This window comes from Seriola dumerili, unplaced genomic scaffold, assembly GCF_002260705.1.
Source record: "Seriola dumerili isolate Sdu_G_001 unplaced genomic scaffold, Sdu_1.0 BDQW01000138.1, whole genome shotgun sequence".
Classification (NCBI taxonomy): Eukaryota; Metazoa; Chordata; class Actinopteri; order Carangiformes; family Carangidae; genus Seriola; species Seriola dumerili.
This window is the reverse complement of record NW_019174393.1, coordinates 4,751,094-4,778,102: the sequence shown is the minus strand read 5'-3', so window position 1 is coordinate 4,778,102 and position 27,009 is coordinate 4,751,094. Positions and strand designations below refer to the sequence as shown.

The 27,009-nt window shown below is 41.2% G+C and overlaps 2 protein-coding genes across 2 annotated transcripts; one reads left to right on the top strand and one right to left on the bottom strand.

Moving 5' to 3' along the window:
• Window positions 1-394: 394 nt before the first annotated feature.
• On the bottom strand, window positions 395-17,452 carry LOC111224502 (guanine nucleotide-binding protein G(i) subunit alpha-1). Its single transcript, XM_022749008.1, has 9 exons — window positions 16,983-17,452; window positions 9,976-10,018; window positions 7,719-7,860; window positions 7,161-7,318; window positions 4,567-4,695; window positions 3,190-3,319; window positions 2,807-2,960; window positions 2,108-2,335; window positions 395-1,628 (listed from the first exon to the last, which is right to left on the bottom strand). The coding sequence occupies exons 1-8, from the start codon at window positions 17,098-17,100 to the stop codon at window positions 2,145-2,147; spliced, it is 1,065 nt and encodes a 354-aa protein (XP_022604729.1). The 5' UTR covers window positions 17,101-17,452; the 3' UTR covers window positions 395-1,628; window positions 2,108-2,144.
• Window positions 17,453-21,649: 4,197 nt separating this feature from the next.
• On the top strand, window positions 21,650-26,995 carry cd36 (CD36 molecule). The gene is made up of 12 exons (XM_022749636.1): window positions 21,650-21,772; window positions 22,131-22,291; window positions 22,446-22,590; window positions 24,205-24,360; window positions 24,467-24,558; window positions 24,743-24,792; window positions 24,934-25,003; window positions 25,281-25,468; window positions 25,624-25,742; window positions 25,832-25,905; window positions 26,345-26,399; window positions 26,507-26,995. Exons 1-12 carry the CDS (start codon window positions 21,650-21,652, stop codon window positions 26,681-26,683), a joined length of 1,410 nt encoding a protein of 469 aa, XP_022605357.1. The 3' UTR covers window positions 26,684-26,995.
• The last annotated feature ends 14 nt before the right edge of the window (window positions 26,996-27,009 follow it).

Here is a 27,009-nt window from a genome sequence, read left to right as displayed (position 1 = left end):
AAGTCAACCTTCTCGCTGTGACCCAAATGTTCAGGCATGATAAATTTTCACCCTAACAGGCCTCTGTATTGAGTACTACTGCAGGTGACACAGCTGTAAAGGCCACACAGGAATAGAAATGTGATGGAGGTTGTGTGCAGAACTCTAATTGCCTGTGTGGGACTCCCTGTAAGGAGACAAGGTCTCTCAGTTCATAAGGCACAAAGTATGAACAGTACATGGTGGCAGGCCCGCCATTCATGAGGTTGTGAAGTGGCTGATGAATGGCACAGTCTAACCACACCAATACAAAAGTATCAAAGCAGGAGTGTGCGACCTATTATCTGATAAAAGCATCTTGTAAGAAGAAAAGAATTAATCTTTAAGCATATTGAAGAGAAAATGCTCTCAACTCCATGTTTGTAAATGGTTTTTATTAGCAAAATAAGGGAGATGAGTCTACAAAGATTCTCCTTTCGTGGAGAACATACACATACATTGACAGTTGTGGCAGTTTCTTTATATGAACAGATCCAGGATCGTATTTATCACCACTCTTCTTGGCAAAGTAGTACTGATCTCAAAATCACAGATCAGGCTTCCCTTGACCGTCTTTGTTTCCATCACCTGAATGAAAGTTTTCAAGGATCCTCAAGCAGCACCTCTACTCCCAAATCATCACTGGATAAGATCCAAGAATGGCATCTGAAACTCAAAACATTCCAGACCTCATCCTTACCTTTACAACCATCTTTTTGTGTGGTTCAGTTTTTTATCTCCTTAACACCAAATACATTAAAATATACAGTAAAATGTGCCTACTCTGGTCTTTGTACTTTTAACACTTGAGCGTATTATAAGCTCAGTGCCTTGACTAACCATTTTCTGAATGGTTGGGAAGAATGGATATTTTATACACTGTTTAAAAACCTGAACCCCAGATTTGTGGGGTAAATGTAACAATATACATCTCAGTATTGTACTGTGTGATCTTCCATTGTCATGGCGGGTGGGGGTGGGGGTAGGGGACTGTGGAGGCTACATGTTGGTCACCATGGAGACCCATGTACCTTTAGACCAGAGGGAAATCCTCCTCCTCGTCCTGATAGCTCAGTGGTGTGCACATAGAAGATAGCAGGGACACTAACATATGAAAACAGTTTACCTCTTTATGTTTAGAACAATTCAGCAGGCAACAGAACAAGCATTAGGACTACGACCGCAGTGAAAGGCATGCGAAGGCACAAGTACCAACAAACTGGACTCAAAGTTGTACCTCTTTTCTTCCCTTTTTGGTTGTATGGAAGGAAGAAAAGAAGCATTTCCATCAATAGCAAAGTTTCCTTTTCCAGAGACAGCGGCAGAAGGAACAGCAAAAAAACGATCTCCTCCTTCTCCTCAAAAATTTAAAACAATACCAAAAAAAACAAATCAGGAAATAAACAGAATGTGCGAAAATTTGCTGTGACGTTTTTACAATGATACAAACATCCTACACAAATGTCGTAACGCTAGTTCAAAATGTTCCAAGACAAAAACATAAATAAAGCTGTTAAAAGTGGCATATAGTACAGCACTGGTCCGTGACTGATCCTCCCGACTCTTCTCATCTTCCCCACCAAAGATGCACAATAAGCTGGCTCCACTGCCTAAGGAGAGAAGAGGAGAAAGAAAATTGAAGAAAGGGGGTTAAAAAGGAGGGATGGATCAATTTAAAGACATGTTCTAGAGAGCTCAACCTTGCCGTTATCATTTCACAAATATCTAAGTGGAGCAGAAAATGTTTAATCCTCCCATAAAGAAAGGCAATCATTTCAGTGATTCAGTGATTAAATTATAGATTTCATTACACTGCATCTTTGGTCAACTCAAGCTATGCTCTTCCATAATTCTGAATGCTTAAGCTCTGGAAACAAACCATTGGAAGCCAATTTGTTAAAAACAATTGCAATAGAGGAGCTAGATTGCACAGGAATACATTTAAACCAGGCTCCCAAATGGTTTAATCAGCAACTCCCACTGCATCCTGATGCTACAGTGAACACGCATTCATTCATAATCCCGTCATGTGTCCTCATCCGTGACGCAGAGCCACACACACACACACACGATGATGAGGGTTCCTTACCAAGAAAAAAGGGTTGTCGTCTTCATCGTCATTATCCTCAGAAGAGACCACAGTCTTTCAGGTTGTTCTTGATGATGACATCGGTGACGGCATCGAAGACAAACTGCACATTCTTGGTGTCCGTGGCGCAGGTGAAGTGGGTGTAGATCTCCTTGGTGTCCTTCCTCTTGTTCAGGTCCTCAAACTGACACTGGATGTACGCAGCTGCTTCCTCGTACGTGTTGGAGCCTGGAAAAGACGGGGAGCAGGAAGTGAAGCAGTCAGGAAGTAAAGGCATTTAAATTGTATATTTGTAGTATTCGAGGGCTGACTGACATGGCTGAGCTTCATCCTGGAAACGCAACATTTAACTGAACATTTACTGTCATCATATGTTTTCCTCTCAAGACTGAATGCTTAAAGGAATAATTCATAAAAATAATAGATACAGCCAGCAGCTGTTTAGCTTAGCTTAGCATGCACACTGTAAAACAGCTAGCCTTGCTCCTCCAAAGGTAATAAAATCGGCCTACCAGCATCTATAAAGGTCACAAATTATTAAATATTATATATCATCATTATATTAGTCATTTTTAATCCACAGCTATGGCAGAACGCACACATTAAACTTTTTGAAAACATTCATCATCATTAGTTTATCTTGGGGAAATTTCTGTTATTTTCGTCAAAACATTTTCTGCAAAATCCTCCGAGTCTCACCGGCATATTCTGGGTAGCAGATGGTGAGAGGACTCTTCTTGATCTTCTCCTCAAACAGGTCCTTCTTGTTGAGGAAGAGGATGATGGAGGTGTCTGTGAACCACTTGTTGTTGCAGATGCTGTCAAACAGCTTCATACTCTCATGCATCCGGTTCTGGTGGGAAGAAGGGAAGATGACGTCGGTTCATTGTGCTTTCACACTGGAAAAGCGAGTTGTGTGATCACTGATCCATAAACATGGAACAGAGCTTGTATGGAGCCTATCCTTTATTTCTACTCCTCTGACCCATCACGATTCCAGTAAACACGAGTTCCCGCTGTGCCTAAACACAGACTGCCTTGCTATCATCTTTCCTCCATGAGTCAGGGGCTGCACCACTCACCATCTCTTCATCCTCAGCCAGCACCAGGTCATAGTCACTGAGGGCCACGCAGAAGATGATGGCGGTCACACCCTCAAAGCAGTGGATCCACTTCTTCCTCTCAGATCGCTGACCGCCAACATCAAACATTCTGGAGAGAGGGGAGGGAACTATAACTGTTAACATGTTCCTCAGCATTCATATATACAACACAATAGGAGGAACTATAACTGTTAACATGTTCCTCAGCATTCATATATACAACACAATATAGTGAAATAATACAATAGTAAAATACAATACAATACAAGCAGTGTTTATGGAGCCCAAAGGCAAAAAGAAATGTGTGGAGGAGTTATTATGGCTGTTGATAATAGTAAATGTTAAAAGGGAAATAAATATGCATCTGTCCAGCAAACATCTGTAGAGAGAACAGTTCACACAATGACTGTGTCACGGCAGAAGAAAAAGAAGATTCTGAAGAGGAACAGACTTCTGGCTTTTGCACTGTATTTCTTATTTGTTCAGCCAAGAGGCATGAATGTGGGTTATTTTACTGCCTCTATGGAAATGTTTAATGTCGGCCCATTCTGATCTTCATGCATCTCTCCCATTCAGGACAATTTGAAAAAGACTAGCTCATTCAAAGCAATGAGTATTTTCGAATCAGATTCCAAAGGGCCACTGTATGAAATAATCAGAAAAACAATGCATGTAACTGCGGTATGGTTAAGAGAAACAACAAAAGCTGCATTTAGCTTCTGTAACAGCTCCAGTTAGTCTGCTTAGAAAGAAAGCAAAGTAGAAGTAGAAAATAGACCCCACATGTAAGTCCCACATGTAATCGGTGTAAAAGGCAGATTATCGCGGAAAATAATGAATATATAATTAACACTCAAAAGCCTGTAAACTGCTGAAAATCAAATAAACAAAAACATTCATCTTGACTGACATCCTGCACATTAATATACTGCACAATGGTACAGTACATTATGTTGTGTATTTAGAAAAGACAGAAACACTGAGCAAGGCTTTGTATTTGTATGTGCGTTTGTGTTTATGGGAAAAATAACATGGAATTTCTCCCTTGTGTCTTGTGGCCGGCAGTGTGACTTTTAATGGCAACGGCATCAGCCACCAAACTTCTGCTATCATGACATCATCAAGCCTACTGCCCCCACTTCCTGTCTGTTTTCTTTTTTTCAACAGAGGGCCATAACTGAGTCATCACTGATATGCGCAACACCCTCACACACTGTGTCACAACTTACAGCTATACATGCACAAAAGGGAATTTCTATGGGAGCGAATGAGTCAGTGACAGGAAGGAAACCTAATTAAGCCATCATGTAAAACACTTTGAGCTCGAGCCAGTTGTTACAGTGAAGAAATTCTCACTTGAAGTGCAGGTCCTTGAATGTGAAGTGCGTCTCCACAATGCCCGTGGTTTTGACCCGAGTCCTCAGGACATCCTGCTGAGTTGGGATGTAGGTGGCCTGGGATATCCTGTCCAAGTCGTTCAAGTAGCTGAGGGAAGGACACAAAGAGCAGGAGGAGTTAAGGAGGGAAAACAAAAAACAGGAGAAGAAAGGAGAGGAAAAAAAGAGGGAGTGAGAAAGAGCAGGAGGGGGAAACAAGTGGGAAAATTTGTGTCAGAAGTATCAAGGTCAAGAGTGTAACAAACAACTCCCAAAGCATTCTCAAAGATAATTCTGGTTGGATTGCAAGTTTCAGGCTGAAAACAAGCCATGATTCAACCTTTCTGGGTGAAAAACTCTTTGTAACACATTTTACTGAGAAACCAGTTCAGCTCAGATGACTACACATGTTGTGAAATTGAGTTATTTTCTGCTGCAGTAAAATTGAGCTTTAAAATTCTGGACACGCATTTTAAGAGATAATATATAAAACTTGCCTCTGTTAAATTTAGACATGACAGCACAGTGACTTAGTGGTTATAGCTGTTGCCTCACAGCGAACAGATCCTGGGTTTAAATCTGAGCTCTGGACTTTTCAGTGGGGAATGTGCATTGTTTTCTCTCTGTTTGGTAGATTCCCTCTGGGCTCCTCCCTGGGTCTAATATGCAGCTGAGCTGGAAACGTCCTACATACAAGTGTGAACGTGTTAGTCCTGGAATGGACAAGCCATCTGTCGAGGGTGCTGTTCCACATTTTGCCAAATACCTGCTGGGATAGACTCTAGTGTTCTCATGGTCCTGAATAGGATCATGAGAGAATGAATCTTTATCCATTTTAACACGTTTTTCATTCTTCTTTTGTTCTGCTTTCTAAAACTATTGCCCCGTCAACAAAACTCCCCAAACCTTTGCACAGTAAAACCTTTGCACTCTTTGACTCTTGCGCTACTGCAACCATCTCAAAAAACTGTTATGTACTGTATGTGAACTGTATGTATGTATGTATTTTTTTTTTTAAATATCCCAGGTGAACTGTACCGGCTGCAAATACATGAATTGAATTTTATTAATTTATCATGATATTTGGGCAATCTTCTTAATGTTACATATGCAATTCTTATGCATACCAACAGTGCATATGAGACATTTTCATTGAATGATTAATTGATTAATCAATTAGTTGATTGACAGAAAATTGAATTGTTTAAGTAATTTTTTTTTTTTAAGTAACAAAATGTGAAAAATTCCCTGGTTCAGGCTCCTCAAATGAAAAGTTTTTACTCATTTTCTTAGTGTTCTATGTTACTAAACTTATTATCTTTGGGTTTTGAACTGTTGGTCAAACATCAAACAAACCGAAAATAATCAACAGAACACGATAATTAAAATAATGGTGAGCTGCAGCCATGAGACATTTTTCCATGGCAGGAACCTTCATAACAAATGAAAAAGAAACCGCATTTCTAAAAGTAACTGTGACAAATGAATGAAAATGCATTCTTCAGACAAAATGATCATTGGCTCTCACTCTGACGCTATAGCAACCATCTAAATATTAAAACTCTTTCATGAAAAACCCCTAAATGTTGGTGCCTCTGCTTACAGCTTTTACAGATTTATATAACAAGATTTATATGGGTGCATCTGCTTTGCCCACACAGGACATCACATGCAAACCTACACAATCTGGACATATCATGACCCAGGCTGCTACCTCAAGGTTACTGCTGATAAATTTCAAAGGAGAAAGATTAGTGACCTCTTGTAACTAGCAGACAAACACAAGTAATCTCCCCTTCAAGCTAACAGGCATTTTGTTTGTCTTCCAAGGCATTAAGTGAAGTGAAACATACTAGGTTTAACAATGGTGTTGCCTATTCATGAAAAGCCCCTGGACAGCAGGATTAAAGGAAGCAATTAGAAAATGGCCAACTACTGCCTTCCCTCGGCCTGTGCCGTAACCACTCATGTTTGTTCCACGGCAGAAAAAAAACAAGGCAAATGGCTTTTCTCCCAACAAAACTCGCCTTGTGATGATATCATTTGATCCAGTGCCAAGGGCTCTTGCACAATATATACCATTTTCAGGCTGGTCAAGAAAAACAACGGGACAGTTGAGAGAATTATCTTTGTGTTTGTGTGATTTTCTTTTCACTTTTTAAGCACAGTGGCGAATACTCCTGTGCTGAGGTGTAAGGTCAAAGCTTAAATGGTCTTTCCAGCCACTGCTCTTCAGGGTTGGCAAAGGAGGGCAAATATTGACAGTCTAAAAGTCCAGACAGATGCACGGTACGGTAGCTTTCTGCTCTCTGAACATGGCTGAAGGCTGGGACAACATGTGTTTGGCTATTTATGGCATCAGGTTTCTGTGTGTTTGCAGTGGAATGGCAGTAATTTGGGCTTCTGCTCGTCTGATGTGAAAGACTTTGTCATTAAAGTGGTTAACATAAATTGCCGTGTTCAGGGCCATCGGGTCTGTTCAGCGGGTGACTCACGATTTTGGCGAACCCTGCAACTGTTACCTAGGTTGTTTATGTGTATGTGTGTGTGTTAGTGTGTGTCTGTGTGACTCACTATGCCGCCGAGTCGTTGAGCTGATATTCGCGGGAGCGGCTGAAGCAGGCTTGAACACCTCCGTCCCTCCAGAGCCGCTTAATGACACCGGCCAGCTCTGCTGTCATGAAGCCTTCCTCTGCGGAGCCCGCCAGCACGAACAGCTGTCGTGCATCATCCTAGGAGAGGATTCAGGGTGGTGTCAATATTAAGAAAATCAACCATCAAAGTCATTGCATCACCATTATAGTTAGCATTAATCTGCTACCAAGTTGAAATCCCAGTTACAGGGTTATAAGGACATTTCAGAGACATTTGCTGAACAATAACTATTTCGCTGTCATGTCTTCTGCATATGTGACAGCGACAACATAACGTCACATCACCTAATTTGACTTTTAACCATTACAATACATTTTAAACGATGTGAAATGAGCTCTGAAAACTATGACGACATTCAAACCTAAGCATTTGCTGAGTATTCAATGTTAGTATCCACCACAAATTCACTTCAGGTTTCTACTTTAAACCAAATAAATTACATATCTCTCTCTCTCTCCCTCTTTCGCCCTCACTCACAGCTCTTGCGGCATCGCCAAAGTCAATCTTGAGGCGCCCCATGGCTCTGATGATGGCGATGATGGACTGGATAGTGTTGCTGTAGACCACAGCCTTGTACTGCTTACATTCCTCTTCTGAGTAGCCCGCCTCATGGATGATCCTGCAGAGAAGGGGGGAAGAAAAAGCTGGTCAGCGGTGGAGCCATTTTCATGCATGGCAGAAACGTAGCCTGTTACAGCAACAAAACGGCATTGACAAAATTGTTCCAACTGCGACTGTCAGAGACAGAAAACTAATCTTTTCACAGTAAATTCTCTCCACTCAGTGATGTGTCTGCTTTCTTAGAAATCTCTTTCTCAGACTTAGTTTTCTCCTCAGTTCTAATTTAATCTTTCTTGTAACACTATGACCTTACATGCTCATTGTTACTTCTGCAGAAATATTGCCAGGCCACAGTGGCCCTGATCTCTATGCTCCTCATTTTTGTCTGCTTAAATTATGGTCATCCAGGGAAAAGAAGCTTTTCTTACAGTTGCACTCAGTGTCAGTTACTCTACAATAAAAGCATCATCTGAATGCACACTATGTAAAATGAATGTATTGGGTTCCAACATTTATTTTACCTTTTAAGAAAAAATTTTGCAGTTAAAGGAAAAACTGGCATTGTCCTATTTTTTTTATATTGTTAATAAAATCCCACCAATGTGTTAGTCCACCTCTCTGTACCTTTGGACTTCCAGTCCCTGTCTGCAGCTCTCAGCTTCAAGCTCATTTGTTCCTCCTGAAGATGTACATTTTTAAAAATGGGTCACGAGTAAATACTTGTATTATTTAAAAAAAAAAAAAGGCTAAAGTCTCCTAAAACAGCTGGACACAGCTGTTTTTACAAAATGTTACTTAAATGTTACTTAAACAACAGTAATTAGGGCATTTGTCTCAGCTAAAGGTTTGGTGTGTTAGTGAGTATTTATGGCAGTAGTGCAGTGAATGTGGGATTGACTTCAAATAAAAAATAAGTTGCCGTATTTACAGTAATGAAGGAACATCACCCAGTACAACAGTGTTTTTTTTATATTAGTTATTGGACAAAACCATAGGTCTTAATAAGCTCGATCAGGCTTTAACGACACAGGCAAAACATGGTAGTAGGGCTGCAAATAACAAGTATTTTCATTATTGATTAATCTCCCCATTATTTCCTCTAGTCACAAGCTCCGAAAGCCCAAGGTGGCATTTTCAAAATGGCTTGTTTTGTTCAAGTAACAGTTTAAAAGCCCCAAAATATATTAACAACAGACAAAGAAAAGCAGCAGATCCTCACTAACGAGAGGCTGCAAGTTGAGAAAAGATATTGAGTCACAATTTCAGTTGGAATGGTCATTTTTGCTTTTGATTTTCACTGGAAAAAAAATATAAAAATGATGGTGATGTGATTTTTGTTTGGGTTTATACCAAACAAGCACTTCACATCTGCAGAATATGATTTGTAGGCCAGGGCATCTCTGCAGCACCACAATGCTTCATTTATGGCATGTTGTGACACATTACCTTTATCAAAACAAAATTGCAGCTCCTACGATTGGAAAATGGCACTTGGTCATTTTGTGATTTTGATAATATTTCAAGTCATTTTTCAGCCCCAGTTAGAAGCATCAATTCATAGTCGGTTGGGGCCTTTTCATGGGATTTATTGAAGAAACATACAGACAATCATAAGGCTTTCAGGAAGCACACGAAGCAACTTGCACCAGCTGACAACATGTAGATCTGTTAGCTGTATTATGGTAAAAAATGTGAAGTAAATAATTCCCTTACATTAAACGGATTTCACAGTGGTGAGGAAAATAGCAGGTCTACAGGAGCAGCGTTCAGCACATCCTTCACAGGTGAGGAGCCAATAGAAAAAGCAATATCACAGCAGAGCAGCTGCTTAAAAATGTAAAAAATGCCGCGCCTCTGGCACGTCTATGTCTGCTGATTGATGAGTGTGTCTGAGTCTATCCTAATGCATTCTGCTGGCTTGTCTTCATGATTCATTACGGATGGTACCTGTTTGTAGTGCGAGTCGCAGAGCGTAATATTACCCAGAGAGACACGGTAAAAGCATGATTGGTGTTTGACACTGTTTGTGTTGTGGAAAATGAATACCCTTTGAAAATGATATCTAGTGAGCTGCCATTACACATATCTGATGCAAGAAGTCATTGTTGATACACTGGAGAAAGAAAAAGAGTTCGACTGTTCGGTGTGTAGAACGATTAGATGCAACACTCACTTCATCTGCTTGACGATTGTACTTTTCCCTGATTCACCAGCACCTAGAAAAGACGGAAGAAAAAGAGGTTTATTAGAGTGTAAATATCTCAAGAGCTTAATATTTTCCTGTGTTTTAACCCTAATATCAACAAGCACACTTCCTTTTCTGTGTAATTCAAAGAAATAAGCACTTACTATGATTTTATATAGTGAATGATCTAATGTGGCCAAATGGCATAATGAGGAACCATGAAACTGAAACCTTAGAAAAACCAACTCTTGAAAGGAGAACCGAGAAACAAGAGTGTGTGTTATGTGTGTGCTGAAGTTAAAAGAAGCCTTTAAACCTCTGTTTCGGCCTCAGTTTCATGCAATTCCAGCGTAATATACTGATTAGTCAAAACTGGCGAGCTGGGTCAGATGACTCCCTCTACTTTGCTGTGAATAAATCTTGACATTGTATAGGCAACAGTGTGTGTATTTGGAATTTCATCAGCAAAAGACTTCACTTCATGTTGTCTCAGCGTGTGGCAGCTCTTGGCCTTTACGTGGCGCACGACTTAACGGTAAAACAGATCATTATTGATGGCGCTGTGAATTGCCGAAAAACATGGTGTCTCTTCAGGATGGGAGGGCACTCGGCGCCGGCGCCTGATTAGATCGACTACCGTCAGAGTTGACCGATGAGACAATGCTATGATGAACAGAGCGGGGGAAGGGGGGGGGGGGGGGTACATGGGGAGAGCATAATGGGAATCAGTCTGTCGGCGCGGCTTTTGCTCTGCAGATCTCTCAAACGTCACAGTGCCATGGCAACTGCTCTCGTTATATCCAGGACATCTCTAGTGTGAGGCCACAGTCACCTGAGGAGGCTTTGTGGTTGTGCGGTTGTGCGTTTGTGTGTGTGTGTGTGTGTGTGTGTGTGTGAGACATGTTGGCTTCCACCGAGACCATTATGTATTATGCATCTGCCCCCCCCCCCTACTGTACTTGATGCCCTCATAACCAGTCACTTGGAAGTGCCCTTTTATTAACATTTTTCTTTTTCCAATCAAAGCCATCTGTGACGACCACATTCATTAGACTCTTGCGCTCTAATGGGTATTACCATAAACTACATTACATCTACTAATGTGCACTCAATGTCCTCATATTACAGCACCACAGACTCGGTTATTGGCCGGTTGTCACTGACGTAACGCTCCCCTGCCACTAGGGAAGATTTTCCAAACCACTTGAGAGAGACTATTCCCAGAGTGAACACCCCCAGCTCTAGAAACGGAATAAGAGGAAGTGGAATCATATCATGAAACCTAGCACTATCTGTTACCTCGTGACACTGTCAGCAGAGACAAGATGGTTTGCTCTTGCATAATAAATCATCTGCTTAATCTAGTTCCACTTTCCCTGATGTTGCAAAAACATAAAAAAAAAAAATACAACACTGCATTTTTGACACATGCCACTTGTTGTTGCGCCTGCTTCATGCTGTGAGTTACAGCTTCTCCTGAGCTTTATTTATAAAAGTCTGAATTTCACAAAATGAATAAATAAATACATAAACATCCCACTGCAGTGTGCATGTGTCTGCATTCCTACAAACTCTCCCTCAGCAGTAACTGCATGCTGATAGTACAGGCCTGGCACTTCACCTTCAGTATAATTGGATGAGATTCACCTGAGGACACATTATTTTAATTACGTGTCACCACTCGGGTGCCGGAGCGCCCTGAAGGGGGGGGGGGGGGATGGTACAGTGGCAGCTCCCTGGGCCCTGAGGCCAAATACTCGGCTGTGTGAATCCCTGAGGGACTCTCTCTCTCTCTCTCTCTCTCTCTCACACACTCACACACACACACACACAAGATATGCTGCTTGACTGGGCATGGTTGGCCACTGAGCTGGCACAGTTGCAGCCCTCGGCCTGCCCGACAGTCATTTTCACAATGCCACAGACACTTCACATTCCGACGAAGTTCCTCTCAATGTGGGACGCATGAAAATCCACTTAGGGCAGGCGATGAGCTCATTCTGAATTCAAAGTAACCTCCTTATAAAGGAAACTTTGAGCTAACTGCTTGTAATGTGACTTCTCTGTGGTTTCTGGTGGCTTTTACTGCTTTGTTTGCTAAAAGGTTACGTATACTTTTTAAATAGGGACCTCTGCGCCAAAAATACTATTGAGAAAAAAAAAAGAATTGCAGACTATTCTTTCATTACTAGTTATTTATCTTGAAAATGTCCCAAATATTTTCTGGTTTTAGCTAGTCAAATGTGATCGTGTGCTGATTTTCTCCATGTTAGATCATTGTAAACTGAATCTCTGGGTTTTTGACTTTCAGACTGGGAAAACAATGAAATTGTGATCGGGAAGATCAGCAGATTAATTAAAATAATAAATGCAGCCCTATTCACATCAATTAGAAAAAAAATTATTTTATTTTGTAGAAGTTATTCCAAAACAGAGTCAACAAAAAAGCTTTCTAATTTCCAAATCTCCCCAAATTCCTCATATTTAAACAAGATAAATCAAATGATTCTGACTTTTGTGTGAACTGCTGAGAAATACTTACGCTCATCTTGTATAACAACGCCAAAATAAACAGTGATGTTCGATGAATCATGACATTAACATACTGTAATTGCGAAAATGTGGAAGCAACGTGTGTCAGATTTTTTTGCCACTACTGTTCGTGGCTCACAACTTGCACCAGTTCACAGAAACGAAAACCAGCCTACCCACTAATTCTGTGCATTCCTATGGTTACAATTGGACAGATATCATAAATCCTGGTACATAACTTTTCGTTATAAATCAATGACATGTGAGCTATGTGTTTATGTAAGCGACTCGGCTTTGGCCTCTTAACACCAGTGATATCATTAGGGTGTGGCTCCTGTTAAAGCTTCTATGCCTGAAGAACACAAAACAAAGAGTTGTCCTGGTTTTGACTCTCTCACACTCACACACACACACATACATACACATTCAGACAGAGACCTCTGAGGGTTACATGGAACCACAGGCCTGACCTACCGCTCCTCATGCAGAGTCATGTTACACACCCACAGCTTTGATACGCCCACCCCAAAACAGCTACACAGTGAAAACCACTGGAGCAGCTGGTTTCTGTTTCTAGCGGTTCAAACTATTTTAGGAAAATCCAAGCGAACCATTGCAGTGAAAAGCAGACAGGTTTTTTTTTTTTTTTTTCGTTTCAGAGAACAGAGCTTTTTCTATCTGCCAACCGCAAACACATCTTTCTTCTCGGAACTCCCTCTGGATGATCATCCTCTGAGTACGAAAGCAGCGAGGACGAGGAATGTTTTATAACAATGGCAGTATGGAGACAAATGTGATTAAAATGGCTACCGATCTGCAGCCTTCTCCATTTACAGATTAACCATTTGTTGCTGCTGATTCTCATGGAGAATTCGTAATGTGTCCTTGCATACCGACCAAAATTAAACGTAGAAAAATTCAGTTTTTTCGAAGTAGCTCATGCTCGCTTTGGGGTCAAATCGATGGCATGAAGATGGATTTGTGGGGAGGTTTGTGGGGGCCATGCTGTGGCCCGTACACGTCCACTTTTTGTGCGAGCAGTCCAAGGATTGAAGCAGGGCTTATGAAGTTTGGCACAATGTGCTAACCAAATTAGTGATGCCACATTAGCAGCATGAAGCCAAAGCTATTCATCCCTGTCTCTCTCTCTCAGTCCTCCACTCTCTTTCAGACATATACATCCCTCTTCTCCCTTTACGTTCTGTCTCCTACAGTCATTTTTCCTTCATGATTTATTGTTCCTCTCACTCACTATCCAATTCCTCTTTTTTTTTTTTCTTCTTTCCCTCTCCCTCTAGGGGGATTTAAGTCTGAGTCACTCATGAAGGATTCCAGGATCCTCGGAGCGGAGCTAACCACTGGGGGAAATGACCGTGCTAAATCACAGGGATCGATCTGGCAACAAGCAGATCAATAGCTAAAAGATTGTTTCCCACACACCGTGGCACAGGCTGAAATATTCACAGGGATGTTGAACGCTTACGGATATAAAGGAATGTGAACAATTGAACTACTTTGATTGTCCGCGTTTATTGTGAGGGTCCCCCCCTTCCCCAAGTCTCCAAGATGAGTAACACAGTTGAGATGGTTACATAATTTTCAAAAATATGGGAAACATTAAAAGAGAGAACAGTTCCCACAGTCCCTGTTCTTTCCACAGTAACACGACAGCTATAGAAAGAGTAATTAGGCTGAGGAGATTGTAATCTATTTTAGCATGTAGATATGAATAGTAGGATAATTGGGTCCATGAGATAAAATAAGAGCTAAATGAGAAATGTTCAGATCACATTCCCTCTCTACAAAAGACACCTGAGCCACCAGGTTTGAACTTGACAGCGTGCACAGACACACAAAGATTCAAATCATTTTGCAAGTGAGGGTTTTTAATCTGCCGAGTTATTTCATGCCAGCGACAGGGAGTGCAAGTAAGCCTGTGATTAACATTTAGGACAACGCTTGAAAACCAGGTGGTCACCACATGAACCACTCACCAAATCACACACAAATAGCTACATATTTTGTATGGGGGTCGCCACTATGAGATACACAAGAGACTTTGTTTTCTTCACATCTCTGCAGCCCTGCCAGCCTTTTACTATCAAGCCACATGTTTTGTTGACTCTTTATCTTTGTTGACACGGTGTGTTTAGAGAAAAGTATACTCCAAAATTGCTTGTGAAGCAACAACTCTGAAACAGTATCTTTTCAGTGACTGTTTATCCGCAGGGTAAACAACCCAAAACTCCTAACTAAGGCCTCCTGCCTCTCTGCAGTGGAGCTTTTTCATTTTTAATGCCTCTGTCATTAGTAGTGCTCTCATCTTACAGGCCCTCTCTTCCTTTCTCCTGGTGTCTCGGCCTGTAGAGGCAGTGTGTGTGTGTGTGTGTGTGTGTGTGTGTGTGTGTGTGTGTGTGTGTGTGTGTGTGTTACCTGGCTACCATGCTCAATGGATCAAACATAAATGGCAGGGAGTCGTGCCGAAGCAGCCACGCGTGGGGGCCACACGACCTGGCATACAACTATCTCGACAAAAAGGGCTTTTCAACCAAAAACAGAGAATGGGTGAAGTAAAGCTACCCGGCCTTTGTCAGAGCAACGCCTGATGAAAACTCATATTCCGCCCTACAGCAGCATAGCAGAAACTTGACCCAACTTGCTCGCTGCTTAAGTCACCAAGCCCCATCTGGCCTCCAAGCACCTGAGGAATCTAGTCTACCTGTGGCAAGAAAAAATGCACCTTCTGGTTCAAACAAAACTCACTAAATGTTACTTCTGTCCCAAGAAATGTAAAGATTCTGTCATTTAGATGAACACCAACAGGAATGGTAGCAAATGTGGAGCCGAGTTGTGCAAATAAACCATGGAGAAATCTTGTTTATCTTGCTCCGGCTTACAAATCTGTCCACAAAAGCAGCTAACAGCTCCTATTCTGTGCCTTATGTCAGGTGTTTGCCCACTATTGATATTGGTTTCAGACTTTGTGTCCTGGTAACCCACATACCATGTGTGTGCATGTCAACATTTCCCGAAGCCAACCACCTCAAGGGTTGATGGAAAAGTTTTTCACCTATGGCCTCTATTTACAAGGGTAACAGTGTTTCTCCACATGTAAGTAATGCCATTCAGTTACACATGGCTGGCTTCTAAAGGCAAGCAAATCGCGTAATTGTGCATACAGGGTTGTCAGAGCAAGCTAGGAAATGGCAAAACAGTGGTAATGAATGCAAGAAATCCCATAATGAAATAAAAAAAAGACCTTAATGGGTGTACTGTGCCATTCATAATACATCCTCGAGGTAGGTTTTATAGGGATATATCAATTCACCAAAATAAAAGCCTATGCTTGGTGGATCCTTAGGCACTACATAAACAGGAGTAGGATTTGAAAACAGTGTTGGTAAACAAAGTTCAGTGAAAATTGGCCATTGCTGAGAGTAATGAGAGGTTCATGAGGCAACTATCTCTACATCAGAATTTAATGTCATACGACTGCTTTGTTACTTAAGTTGATCTGTGGCAATTTAGTTTAAACGGCTGCGATTTTCTGCTCATGTTTAAGTGGCATTTAACTAAATTAGACTTCATTTATACCACTTCATTATTGCAATTTCCTGTATTTCTTGCGCAAGAAGCCTGTCCTTTTCCAGACAACTCATATATGTATCGTATTTTAGAACTTGAGATGAGAACAAGACAAAGCAACAGGATTGACAAATTGGCTTTCAGACACAGGAAACTGTAGGTAATACTACAGGAAGGGAAAAATCCACCCAGCCTGCTGAAGAGCTTAACTTTGAAGTAAAAAAAAAAAAAAAAAACAGGGACTGAACCTTTAAATATCCTAAAATGTCTGGCCTCAACAAAGTTTTCAGTCAGGCCTGGGCCCCTAATGAGCCATAGGCCTATTTTCACTGCATTGCACAGGACCAGACGAGAGGAAATGTGCCATTGTTGAAAGGATTTAGTCAATACAAATGCTCTACAGAGATGGCTGAATGGACCTGATGCCAACAGCAGGGGGAAAAAAAGAAAGAAAAAACTTGCTATGTGTGTAATTCTCACAACACTTGAATAAGACGGATTAAAACTCTCAAATAAGCACACACTGGTATTATGTTGTTGGTATTTTGGCTAGAATCGTTTAGTTAGCGTCTTTTCCCCCGTTTGGAAATAACGTTATGTGGCATTTAGAGGCAGAGTTGACAGTTGACGGTTAACTGTAGCTAGCAAGGAGGGGAGTATGCTAGCGATGCGGAATTGAAACTCTTTCACACTTCACAACTGACGCCACCTAACATTGACCATTAACCAAATAAATGATCCTACACTAATGTAGGTTTCATGGCTGGGTGTCTCCCCACCCTACCCGACCCAACCCCTCCCGTATCCTCTGAGCTAACACAGCTGTGGGCGAACACACGGCGAAGTTCGTCCACCGACCGAGTCCCCCATCTTCTTACCGAGCAGCAGCAGCTTGACCTCCCTGGCTGCCTTCTCCCCGTCGTCCCGCAGATTCCTGTCGATCATTTTACTGCGCTCCACCGCCGCCTTGTCCTCTGTGCTCAGTGTGCATCCCATCCTCGACTGTGTCCTTCAGACCCAGACCGTGTAAAAAATGTCTAAAATACCCTATATACCTACATTAAATGGTTAAAACTGCCTTCACTCCGCACACACGCCCTTTTTTTAAATGACAGGCAATCGATCTCGTCAGGAAGAAAGGGGAACCGATTCGACTTTTTTCACAAAAAAAAGTGTGGCGTTTCTTTTGCCCGCTGAAATATCTTCAGATTTAAAAAAAAATCCTCGTTACATCCGAGGGGGAGCTATTTTGATAGCGAAGCAATTCCTTGGTGATGTCTCTTCCACCCGTTCGCCTCCATTCGTTGCGGCGGCGACTGCTAGTAGTGTATGAGCAGCTACGACTGGAGAGCCGCGCGGTGTTCCGCAAGCACCAACAACAATAAGACTTCCGGCCTGATTCTTCACAATAAAGGTGTCACTTCCACGAACCTAATACTAAAAACACCAACAAACTTAAACATTGTTTGCAATATTATCTGCTGTAATAACTGTACTATGTTATACTATTTTACAAGTCTTTCATAATGTTTGGAATACACTGTGCAGCACAGTGTAGCAAAAGTACAAAAGTTCAATATTTGGTGTGACCACCCTATGCCTTTAAACAGCACCTATTCTCCGAGGTACACCTGAACAAAGTTTTTCTAGGTATTTGGCAGGTATGTTGTTCCAAGCACATTTTTAAAATCTGAATATAGGGTGTTTGAGGGGCTTTTGTTTCTCCATCCTAGAATGACTCCACGATGTCCAGATCAGGGCTCTTTTCTGTCACCTTTTCACTCACTCTCCACTGTTAAATAAAGGTGTTTGACAGTGTTGGGTAACCACCATAAAATTACCTACAGAATCAACTGAGACTAAAATGTACAGTGCATATATTATTCCCCCCATATATGTGTCAAAATCCTCATCTAGGATTTATTTTCACTCCCATTAAAAATCAAAGGGTGACAGTTGTCTGGGCGGGGATTTGTCTGAAAAATTCCCACCTGTGAAGTATAGTTGACTTGGACTTTTATAATCAATCTGAAATGTTTACCTACTGTTGAAGTGCAGGCAAACATGATATGTGCATACATTTTAGGCCTTTGCTTACAACCGAGGATGATTTGTGACAGTGCTTTCTGTCTATTAGCCTATATGCAGCTCTTACAGGTAAACAGGCTACATATTTGTGTAGTTTAATCAGTTTTCTCAAATCAAACATGAAGCTGAGCTTTCATTTGGTGTGTGTGTGACTATTAAGTACGAAAACGTTCAACTTATAATTCTGACGCCTTTATTTTGAAGGTAGACGCCCAAACCGGAAACTTCTTGACAGAGAAACGCCTTTTCAAACCTGCACACACAAAACTTTACGCACTGTTACCCAAATAACAGCTCATATAATCTTCACATTATAGGCTGTATCATATACATTTTATTTTGAGATACAATAAACATAACATTAATTTGCCTTGTGAACATCAATAACAAGAGTTTAAATAAACATATATGTAAAAATACATTATATATATTCACAGTATTATACATATATATTAATACTTCTCTGATTATAAAAAACTACATTACCTGTGTGGGCTATACTATAACTACATTTCTAGCATGTATCATGCCCATGGAAATGAAACCTCTAACCATGGTAGTTAGTCTTGTCACCTGCCCATTCAACTGTACATGACCATTGTTTGTGGTTTAAATAATTAAGCCTGTTGGAAAGTCAAATGTGTGTCTTCAAAGTCAACAGTCAGTTTAAAGGCTGGTGGTGTTCTCTTCAAAAAAATGTCCACACAAATCCCCTTGGTGTACTAAACATTATGCCTTTCCATGAAATTTTCATTTCAAATGAGCTTTTATGGGAGTACATGCAAATTTGTGGTGTTGACCTTTCCATTTCTGTCCTGTGCTGGCTGGAGGTTTCCCTCTTTGTCATCCAGGCCCTCTCAAGGCTTGAGATAACAAGAGACAGGCGGTGTATCCCTTAGGCAAAAAGGTTATGTCATTTTATCTACCACAGAAAATACCACAGACATTGAATGCATTCATTTTCTTTGAAAAGGACAATGTTCCTCATTATAAAAGATTTATGAGTATGTAAACGTCTGATCATATTTATGAGTAAAACATTTTTTCAGTGTTTTGATCTTACTTTAAAAAGACCATACACAACTCTTTCTGTGATAGCATGTACGTACATAATGTATGTTTACATTATTCAGTTAGTCAATGTATGTGCTTTTTAAGTATATGTTAATTTATGAAACTACATAAATAAATAAACCATGAAAAACAACACTGTATTTTGTGTGGATGGTGATTATTTCAGATGATTTAGAAAAACTGGTTTGTGGAAACACAGTTCACCCAGGTGCAGGTAGAGGAGTTTAGCTAAATGTAACTTGATGAAACCTGACTAATGACAATGAAACATTAAGTTAGTCCAAGACTCAAAATAATAAAGAATCTGGAATCTTTTACCTGATGACAATTGTCGTGTTTGTCTGTTCTGTTGACAAGTGACCTGTTGTCACTGCACAGGGAAGCCAGAGACACCCAGTAGGATGCCCCTGGCGTTTTTCTAAATGTTGCTTGCTGAGTTGTTGAAGTATATTGTCAGACTCACCTCCCGTCCTGTCCCATCTTCTACAGAAATTGAGGCCAACCAAGTGAGCATTTACATCACAAGACCCTGGTCCAAAGTGCATTACTTCAAATGGATGTAAAAGAGAATCACAAACAATTTTTAAAATAATAATCAATAATATGTTTTCCAATAAAAGCAGCTGGCAGAGAAACAGAAAGTCTACAGGCCTGGTGTATGCCTACACAAATTGAAATCCATTCCAAGCGTTGAAGTCATACTCACAAGATAAACAACAAGGTCAGTCAGGTGAGATTCATAGTGTTTGACAAGAATGTTTGTTTAAACAGACAGAGACATGTCTCTGGCAGAAAGACACAGTGGGATGAGCTACACTGTATAAGCAAGCTCTCTGTTATGGACATGCATTGAAGGGTGAGGGAATGGTGGTGCTGCCCCCCAGTGGTAATAATATTTAATTTCACAGTGCTTCAGGGCAGTATACAGTATAGGCTGAAAAATCTTATACATAAGGGTCACCTGTCACAGGTAAACTGTCACAGGAAGTACAACACAACCTGTAGAAGTAGTCATCTAATGTTTATTTGGTAGAGGTCGTATAGTGAAGGAGCTTTCTGAAGCCAGGTTGAGACTTGTTAAAACAGAAAAAACCTGCGTCACAAACTGAGGGTGTTGATTTTGAAAGATATGTATTCACCATGGAGGGAGGATCTAAGGATAGGCAGTATTCAGTTGCGTTATGGGAAATGTAGGATCTAGCGTTTTGGTGCAGTAAACATCAGGATATGTGCCGCAAAGTTTTTGACGATTCTTTTTTAAATCTGTCTCTCACGAGTCCCATAATGTTGTAGAAGAGCTGGAGTACCCTGTTTACCTTTTTGCAGTGCATAAGCCTGTGTGAAAGCAAGGATGACGCACCTTCAGTATCTGTCTAATTTTGTTTGTATACTTTCTAAAACTAAATTGAAGTGACTTTACAGTTGTGTGACATACTAGTATATAAGAAATCAAATGAGCTGTGACATAATATTATATTGTTGCTGAATAAGTTCCAAACACCAATGTGCAAGGAAACCATTTACATCATAATAAATCAAGATAAGCATGGGGAGACATCTATAGGAGCGATAAAGAGCAATTTGTTTTAATATCCCCCATGAAACTACACAACCACAAATACAGATAAGCCTTTTTCAACTGGCTCTGCGCAATAACAATATACTTAATCATTTATGTGCTCCCCCTTTTCTCTTTCTACACTTATGTTCTGTGCACCAAGGCAAAGGATTAAATTATAGAGAGGACAAGAGATGAATAGATAGGAGGACAGATAAGGAACAAGACAGGAAAAGTGTCTGCGAAAGTCCTCATCATCCAGGTCACCCGTCACCCAGAAAGCTAGAGCTGATGTCTCACAGTCTGATAAATCCTCTGGAATGAGGATTCAAGACTGTCCAGTCGACTTCATCTTACTGCTGTTAGTTATTATAAAATGAGACAAAATTTATGGAAAAAATATCGATGGCATGACCTGTGATCTGAATTTAACTTTATTTTATGCACTTCCTCGCTGTGCGCCAACTCTTCTTTCAACCTTTCTCCTCAGCCTATTGTAGCTGTTATCACCTAGTCAGATAGTGCTTACTGATACCTGAGGAGGGACGTCCATCAGCTGAACCTTAAACTCTCCTTTTCATTATATAATCTCATTTATAAGAGGTCCCTGGGCGGCTGACAGAAGTATCTGTACCTTTACCTGGCCTCTGCTGCTCTGTCAGCTCCTCTGATGGTACAGCCTGCCTGTGCTTTTGCTGCTGCCGGGGCACAAACACAGAGAAGCTGCACATACTCGCACACGCCACAAACACAGAGACAGAAGGAGAACAGGCTGCCAGGCTGCCAGGCAGACGCACAGTCGGACGGAGGCGAACGTACATCACCATGGGCTGCTGCAACAGAAGGTGCGGGCTGATAGCTGGAGCTGTGTTTGGGGCGGTGGTAGCCATCCTGGGAGGTGTCCTCATTCCACTGGGGAACAGCGTCATTGAGGGGACAGTGAAGAAGGTATGGTGCTCAGTTTCACCCTGGGTCGGGGGATAGGGAGTGACAGAGTGAGTGAATGTGTGCGCAGAGATCAAGGTGAATCAGGAGAAATGAGAGGCAAGCGGCGTGCGTTTTTGAAAGCTGTTTCAACTGGTAAACATGATTCTGTGCTGAAAGCCAAGTCTTGTTTTCATCCATCAAAAGATCAGCTGTGGTTCTTTTTTAGAAACTGTGCCGAGAAATTTTAGCGATTAAGACCTTTTCTTTTTTTTTTTTATAAGAGAGCATCCACCTAGTTCATGTATCAGCAGGGCAGCTGGCCTGCTGGCAGTCTTGAGGCATGTTAAAAATAGACTGTCTGTGTGTCTGCGGGGTTTAGGAAGCCGTCATTGCGCCTGGAACGACAGCGTATGACAACTGGGTGGCTACAGGGGCAAATGTGTACCGGCAGTTCTGGTTCTTTCACGTGCAAAATCCTCAGGAGGTTTTGCAGAATGGCGCAACCCCAGTGGTGGTGGAAAAAGGACCTTACACATACAGGTAAGGTCAAGTTGATTACCTGTTTTATCTTTGCTTTAACACAGTATGCCTCTCTCTTCCTCAATAAGCACTCCATCACGCTTATCTGATGACCTATAATGTACAAGAAGAATGTACTCTCCCCCTACTCTAAGAGTCTCTCCTCCCCTTCCAGGACAAGATATCTTCCCAAAGAGAACGTGACGTTCAACCTAAATCAAACTGTCTCCTTCCTGCTGCCTCTGGGTGCCATCTTCGAGCCATCCATGTCAGTGGGACCAGAGGAAGACAAAGTCACCTCCCTCAACGTGGCTGTGGCTGTAAGTGAGTGTCACCCCACTGCGCGGTGATTCCTGACTTGACTCAGCTCTACTGTTAACAGTTACTGTACCTACTGTTCCAAGGCCAAGACAAGCTAAGACTAATCAAGCTGTGCTGCGTTGTTGCTTTGGCCTGCAAGCACTCATTTTAGTGATGGTTCCCAAACTTTTTGGCTTTTGACCATCTTAGACAAGGTGTTTTTTTGTTGTGATATGTATAAAGAGTGGTTTTTCTCTCACAAGGTTCATCCTTTCAATCATAAAGAGCTAAAAAAATCCAGGCTTTTGCAAGAATACTAAGAATTAGAGATAAAAGAGTACTATGGACACATTTTGTAAAGCAGAAATACAGCAGCCTATGTTTTGCCTACAGACTGTAAATAAAGATGGATGTAGACTCTGTGACATCACCCATAGGTTTTTGAAGAAGGACTTTGAAGCTCAGAGTGGGCTGCCATGCTGTTGCTATCTTGGCAGGGCCTGACTCGACCTAACTCCTGGCTAATCGGAGAATGGGCAAAGAGGTGGGGCGTGTGTGGAGCTGATACTTTGGTGCAAGCATACGATCACCCACCTGTCATTCTAAGCAGCACGCCATCAATTATGCATAACTTTACGCCTTAATAAAATTGAAATGGGTGAGTTGTATAAGGATTCACTCCCTGTACAATGACAATGTTTATGAATAAGCTGCAGACTTGGTTGGCCAGAAAGCTGCCCTGGATGTAGTGTGCAGCTAGCTACATTTGCTAATGCAGCAGGCTAACTCCTTTGTTAACTCTTGACATTTAAAAACAGCTTTTTTTGTGTATACCTAGCTTAGTTAGCTGGCAAGTTTCCCTGAAGGTAGCATGCGCAAGCTAAAAAGGCAACTGGCTAATTTCTGTGATTACCTTTGGTCGGACTCAGAGACAAGGGTTTAAAATGATTGATGTAAAACTGAAGTTTGTTTGGAAAGCTTTAGGAGGTTAGCACTGCTTACTCCTATTTATGTTATTTGGCCTGAGTCTGCGTTTTCCGAATCTGTACAAGGGAGGTGCATTAGCATAATTTTAGCCTGACATAAAGACCTAGATTAAAAAATATTGTAACTTTCCTTTAATTCCTGTTTAAACTCAAGCAAGAACTTTGTGTAAATAAAATTGCGAAGTTAGCAAAAATAATATAAATCAGGAACCTTCCAATAACAAAGAAAGTTAAAAGATCAAGTAAAAAGAATAGGTTTCAGTACTTGAAAAAAACCAGCGGAGTACGAAGACTTGAGGGCGAGTGGACATTATGAACAACTTGAAGGTCACAAATTTACAATGGATGTTTATAGGCAAAGTGTATGTGCTTTTCTCTTCAAATGTTGATAAAGCTCAAATGATCAGTGTAAGCAATTCCAACCAGAGCCTCTACTTGTAATTATGTAGTATCCAAGTCATAAAAGAGGATTATTTTCTGTCTTATCTTCTGAAGCAACAGCAGCAGTTGTGTGCACAGCAGTTTTTGTGTTTTGCATGTGTATCATTCTGGACCCATACTGGTTGCACTTTTCCAACTGACACCATCAGTTATGAATAAATTATAATTTTCTGAGCTTTTCCAAATGTTTTGAATGTTTCTTTTCAGGCGGCTTACTCACTGGTTCCAAAACAACTTCATCTTGTGCTTGAGACTCTGATAAAGGCAAGCAAATCCTCCTTGTTTCAGCACCGTACAGTGAAGGAAATGTTGTGGGGTTACACAGACCCCATGTTGAAAGGAACTGTGGGCTTATTTGTACCTGTAAGTAAACAGATAATTTAGACTTACTCTCAAATACAATAACAGAACTACAGAGTAACAGCTCAGAAATGACATAATCTAATCAATTTAAATATATTTTCCTCAGTACAATGGCACCTATGATGGCTACTACACTGTCTTCACTGGAAAGGAGGACATCTCAAAAGTGGGACTTATTGACAGGTGGCAGGGAGAGAGGTGAGTCACAGTGATGATCTAGTTTTTTTTTCTTTTTAATTGTGATATTTTAGGCTGTTCAATGAAATCAGGTTAATCAGTTTGTACAGATTTTGACAAGTGAGAATCCTGTTTGTTTACTTATTTTTTAAACTTTAATATGTAATTTGGCTGTTTGTTTGACTAATCCAATTTTGCCCAACAGGAGTTTACGTTTCTGGAATGACAAGTACTGTGACATGATCAACGGGACAGGTGAAGCTCATGTGGCAATTTTTGTTTTGTAAAAAGCTGAATGACTGTTTTTCTGATCGGCACTTACAACACACTTCTACAGCTCTAAATACAGGAGACAAGTCACCTTTCTAATCTTATTTCCTCTATTCTTTTTCTCAGATGCCTCCTCCTTCGCTCCCTTTGTGGACAAGAAAAAGCCTCTATATTTCTTCTCATCAGACATCTGCAGGTGATAAAGGGTTTGGGTTTATTGGAGCAATTTCACCTGATCTAGTCTGACTCTGACTTGCTAATGTTAAATGGGGCAGAAAGTGTCAACAACGAGCCCTGCAACCGACTTCTTTCCTCTCAGTAACCACTAGAGGTCAGAACTTTCCAATACCAAAACCCCAGTCATCTACTTGAGTCAGTCTGAATTAAGAAGCTCCATAAAGCTACGGATTACTGGGTACAAGAGGTCAGGTCCTCAAAGTTTCTTGAAATAACCTGTGCTGTTTTGTCTTCAGGTCTGTCTCGGCCAGCTTTGAGGAAAGCATGGATCTGAAAGGGATTGAGGTCTACCGCTACGCCCTCCAGCCATCTACCCTGGCCTCCCCTATAGTCAACCCAGACAACAGATGTTTCTGCAGAAACCCAACCACCACCAAGAACTGCACCATGGCCGGAGTACTGGACATCAGCTCCTGTAAAGAGGGTCAGTTTGCATTTGGTTTGCAGCATCAGGATCTTACCCAATTATCCAGAATCAGCTGGGAGTTCAGGCATCCCAGCATGTTCCTCTGCTACTTTATCATTGTGCTCTGCAACATGGCATTTTGACTCATCATTGTTTCCTTGCCATGTGAACAGGAAAACCTATCTACATCTCTCTGCCCCACTTCCTTCATGGCAGTCCATCTCTGCGAGAGTCTGTACTGGGTCTCAACCCCAGTGAAGAGCATCATCACACCTTCCTAGACGTGGAACCTGTAAGAGACTCCGGACTTTCATTTGTGTTATTTCGGACTTTAAGCGGAAGCAGCTCTGATGCTAATTTCTTGTTGTATTTTCCCACCAGACAACTGGGTTCACCCTGAGGTTTGCTAAGAGAATTCAAGTGAATATGATGTATGGACCATCAGATGTCATCACGTAAGTTCTGCATTACCTTTATATATTTGGGGAATTAAACATAGCTTTGCTTTCTTGACAAGAGTTAGAGGAGACGGTTAGCTTAGCTTAGTATAAAGACTGACAGCAGGGGAGACAGTTAGCCTGGGTCTGTCTGAAAGTAACAAAATCTCACCACCAGACCCTCTAAAACTCATGAACGTGATACAAAAACAAAATGACAATTTGTGGCTTTGGCTTTGTTTTGAACAATTTTTTGTATGGACTAAGCTAATAAGCTAACCGCTAAGCTTACTTTCCCCTGGCTGTAGCTCCGTATTTAGCACAGCGTCTATCGTCTCATCTAACCCCCAGCAAGAAAGCAAATAAGTGTTTTTCCTAAAATGTCAAACTATTCCTTTCAGAAAGTTTTAAACAGAATCATGCACTGGATGCCAAGTAATGAACTCTTTCCCTACAGGGTTCTTAAGAAAGTCAAGGATTATACCATATTCCCTCTTGTTTGGATGAATGAGGTAAGATAAAAATAGAGCCCTGCAGTCATGAAGTATATTGTCTGTTAGCTCGGATTTGCATGTTAATCAGTCCCCCTCTCTTTTTCTATCTCCTCTTGTGTAATCAGACTGCTGCGTTGGATGACGAAACAGCAGACATGTTCAAGGAGGAGCTAATCTCCCGTGTCCAGATGTTGGAGATGATACAGCAGGTGCTGCTGGGCACAGGTGTGGCCATTTTCATCCTATGCCTTATCTCTTACTGTGTGGTGAGGCGGAGAGATAATGACATCAAGATTGTGTGAATGAATCAGTGTCTGTTGTGTGTAAGTTGTGGGCACAGTGCATTTAAGCTGCTTTGGGACATCAAACCTTTTTGATATAGACTTGCACTTTTTTGTAATTTTAGTGTTATTTATAATGTCATACTTCCTTTGATACAAGGGGGGGGAAAACTGTGATTTTGTAAAGCTCGAGAGCTGAATTATTTTGCCAAGTATTATTTTAAGTGCTAACACTGTAACATTAACTCAATCAGGTATTTCTAGAGGCAGAGCAGGTGGAGACTCCTTTAACTGTCAGGTTACTCATCCACACAGAGGAGAAATGAGTTTGTTTGACATCCTAAAAA

Excerpts from the sequence above, each read along its gene's own strand:
- LOC111224502 (XM_022749008.1), bottom strand. The coding sequence starts at position 17,100 with ATGGGATGCACACTGAGCACAGAGGACAAGGCGGCGGTGGAGCGCAGT. Across the intron at positions 7,319-7,718 it reads TTGGCGATGCCGCAAGAGCT|GATGATGCACGACAGCTGTT; the intron begins GTGAGTGAGGGC and ends ATCCTCTCCTAG. Across the intron at positions 4,696-7,160 it reads CTCAACGACTCGGCGGCATA|CTACTTGAACGACTTGGACA; the intron begins GTGAGTCACACA and ends TCCTTCCCTCAG.
- cd36 (XM_022749636.1), top strand. The coding sequence starts at position 21,650 with ATGGGCTGCTGCAACAGAAGGTGCGGGCTGATAGCTGGAGCTGTGTTT. Across the intron at positions 25,469-25,623 it reads CATCAGCTCCTGTAAAGAGG|GAAAACCTATCTACATCTCT; the intron begins GTCAGTTTGCAT and ends CCATGTGAACAG. Across the intron at positions 25,743-25,831 it reads CCTTCCTAGACGTGGAACCT|ACAACTGGGTTCACCCTGAG; the intron begins GTAAGAGACTCC and ends TTTTCCCACCAG.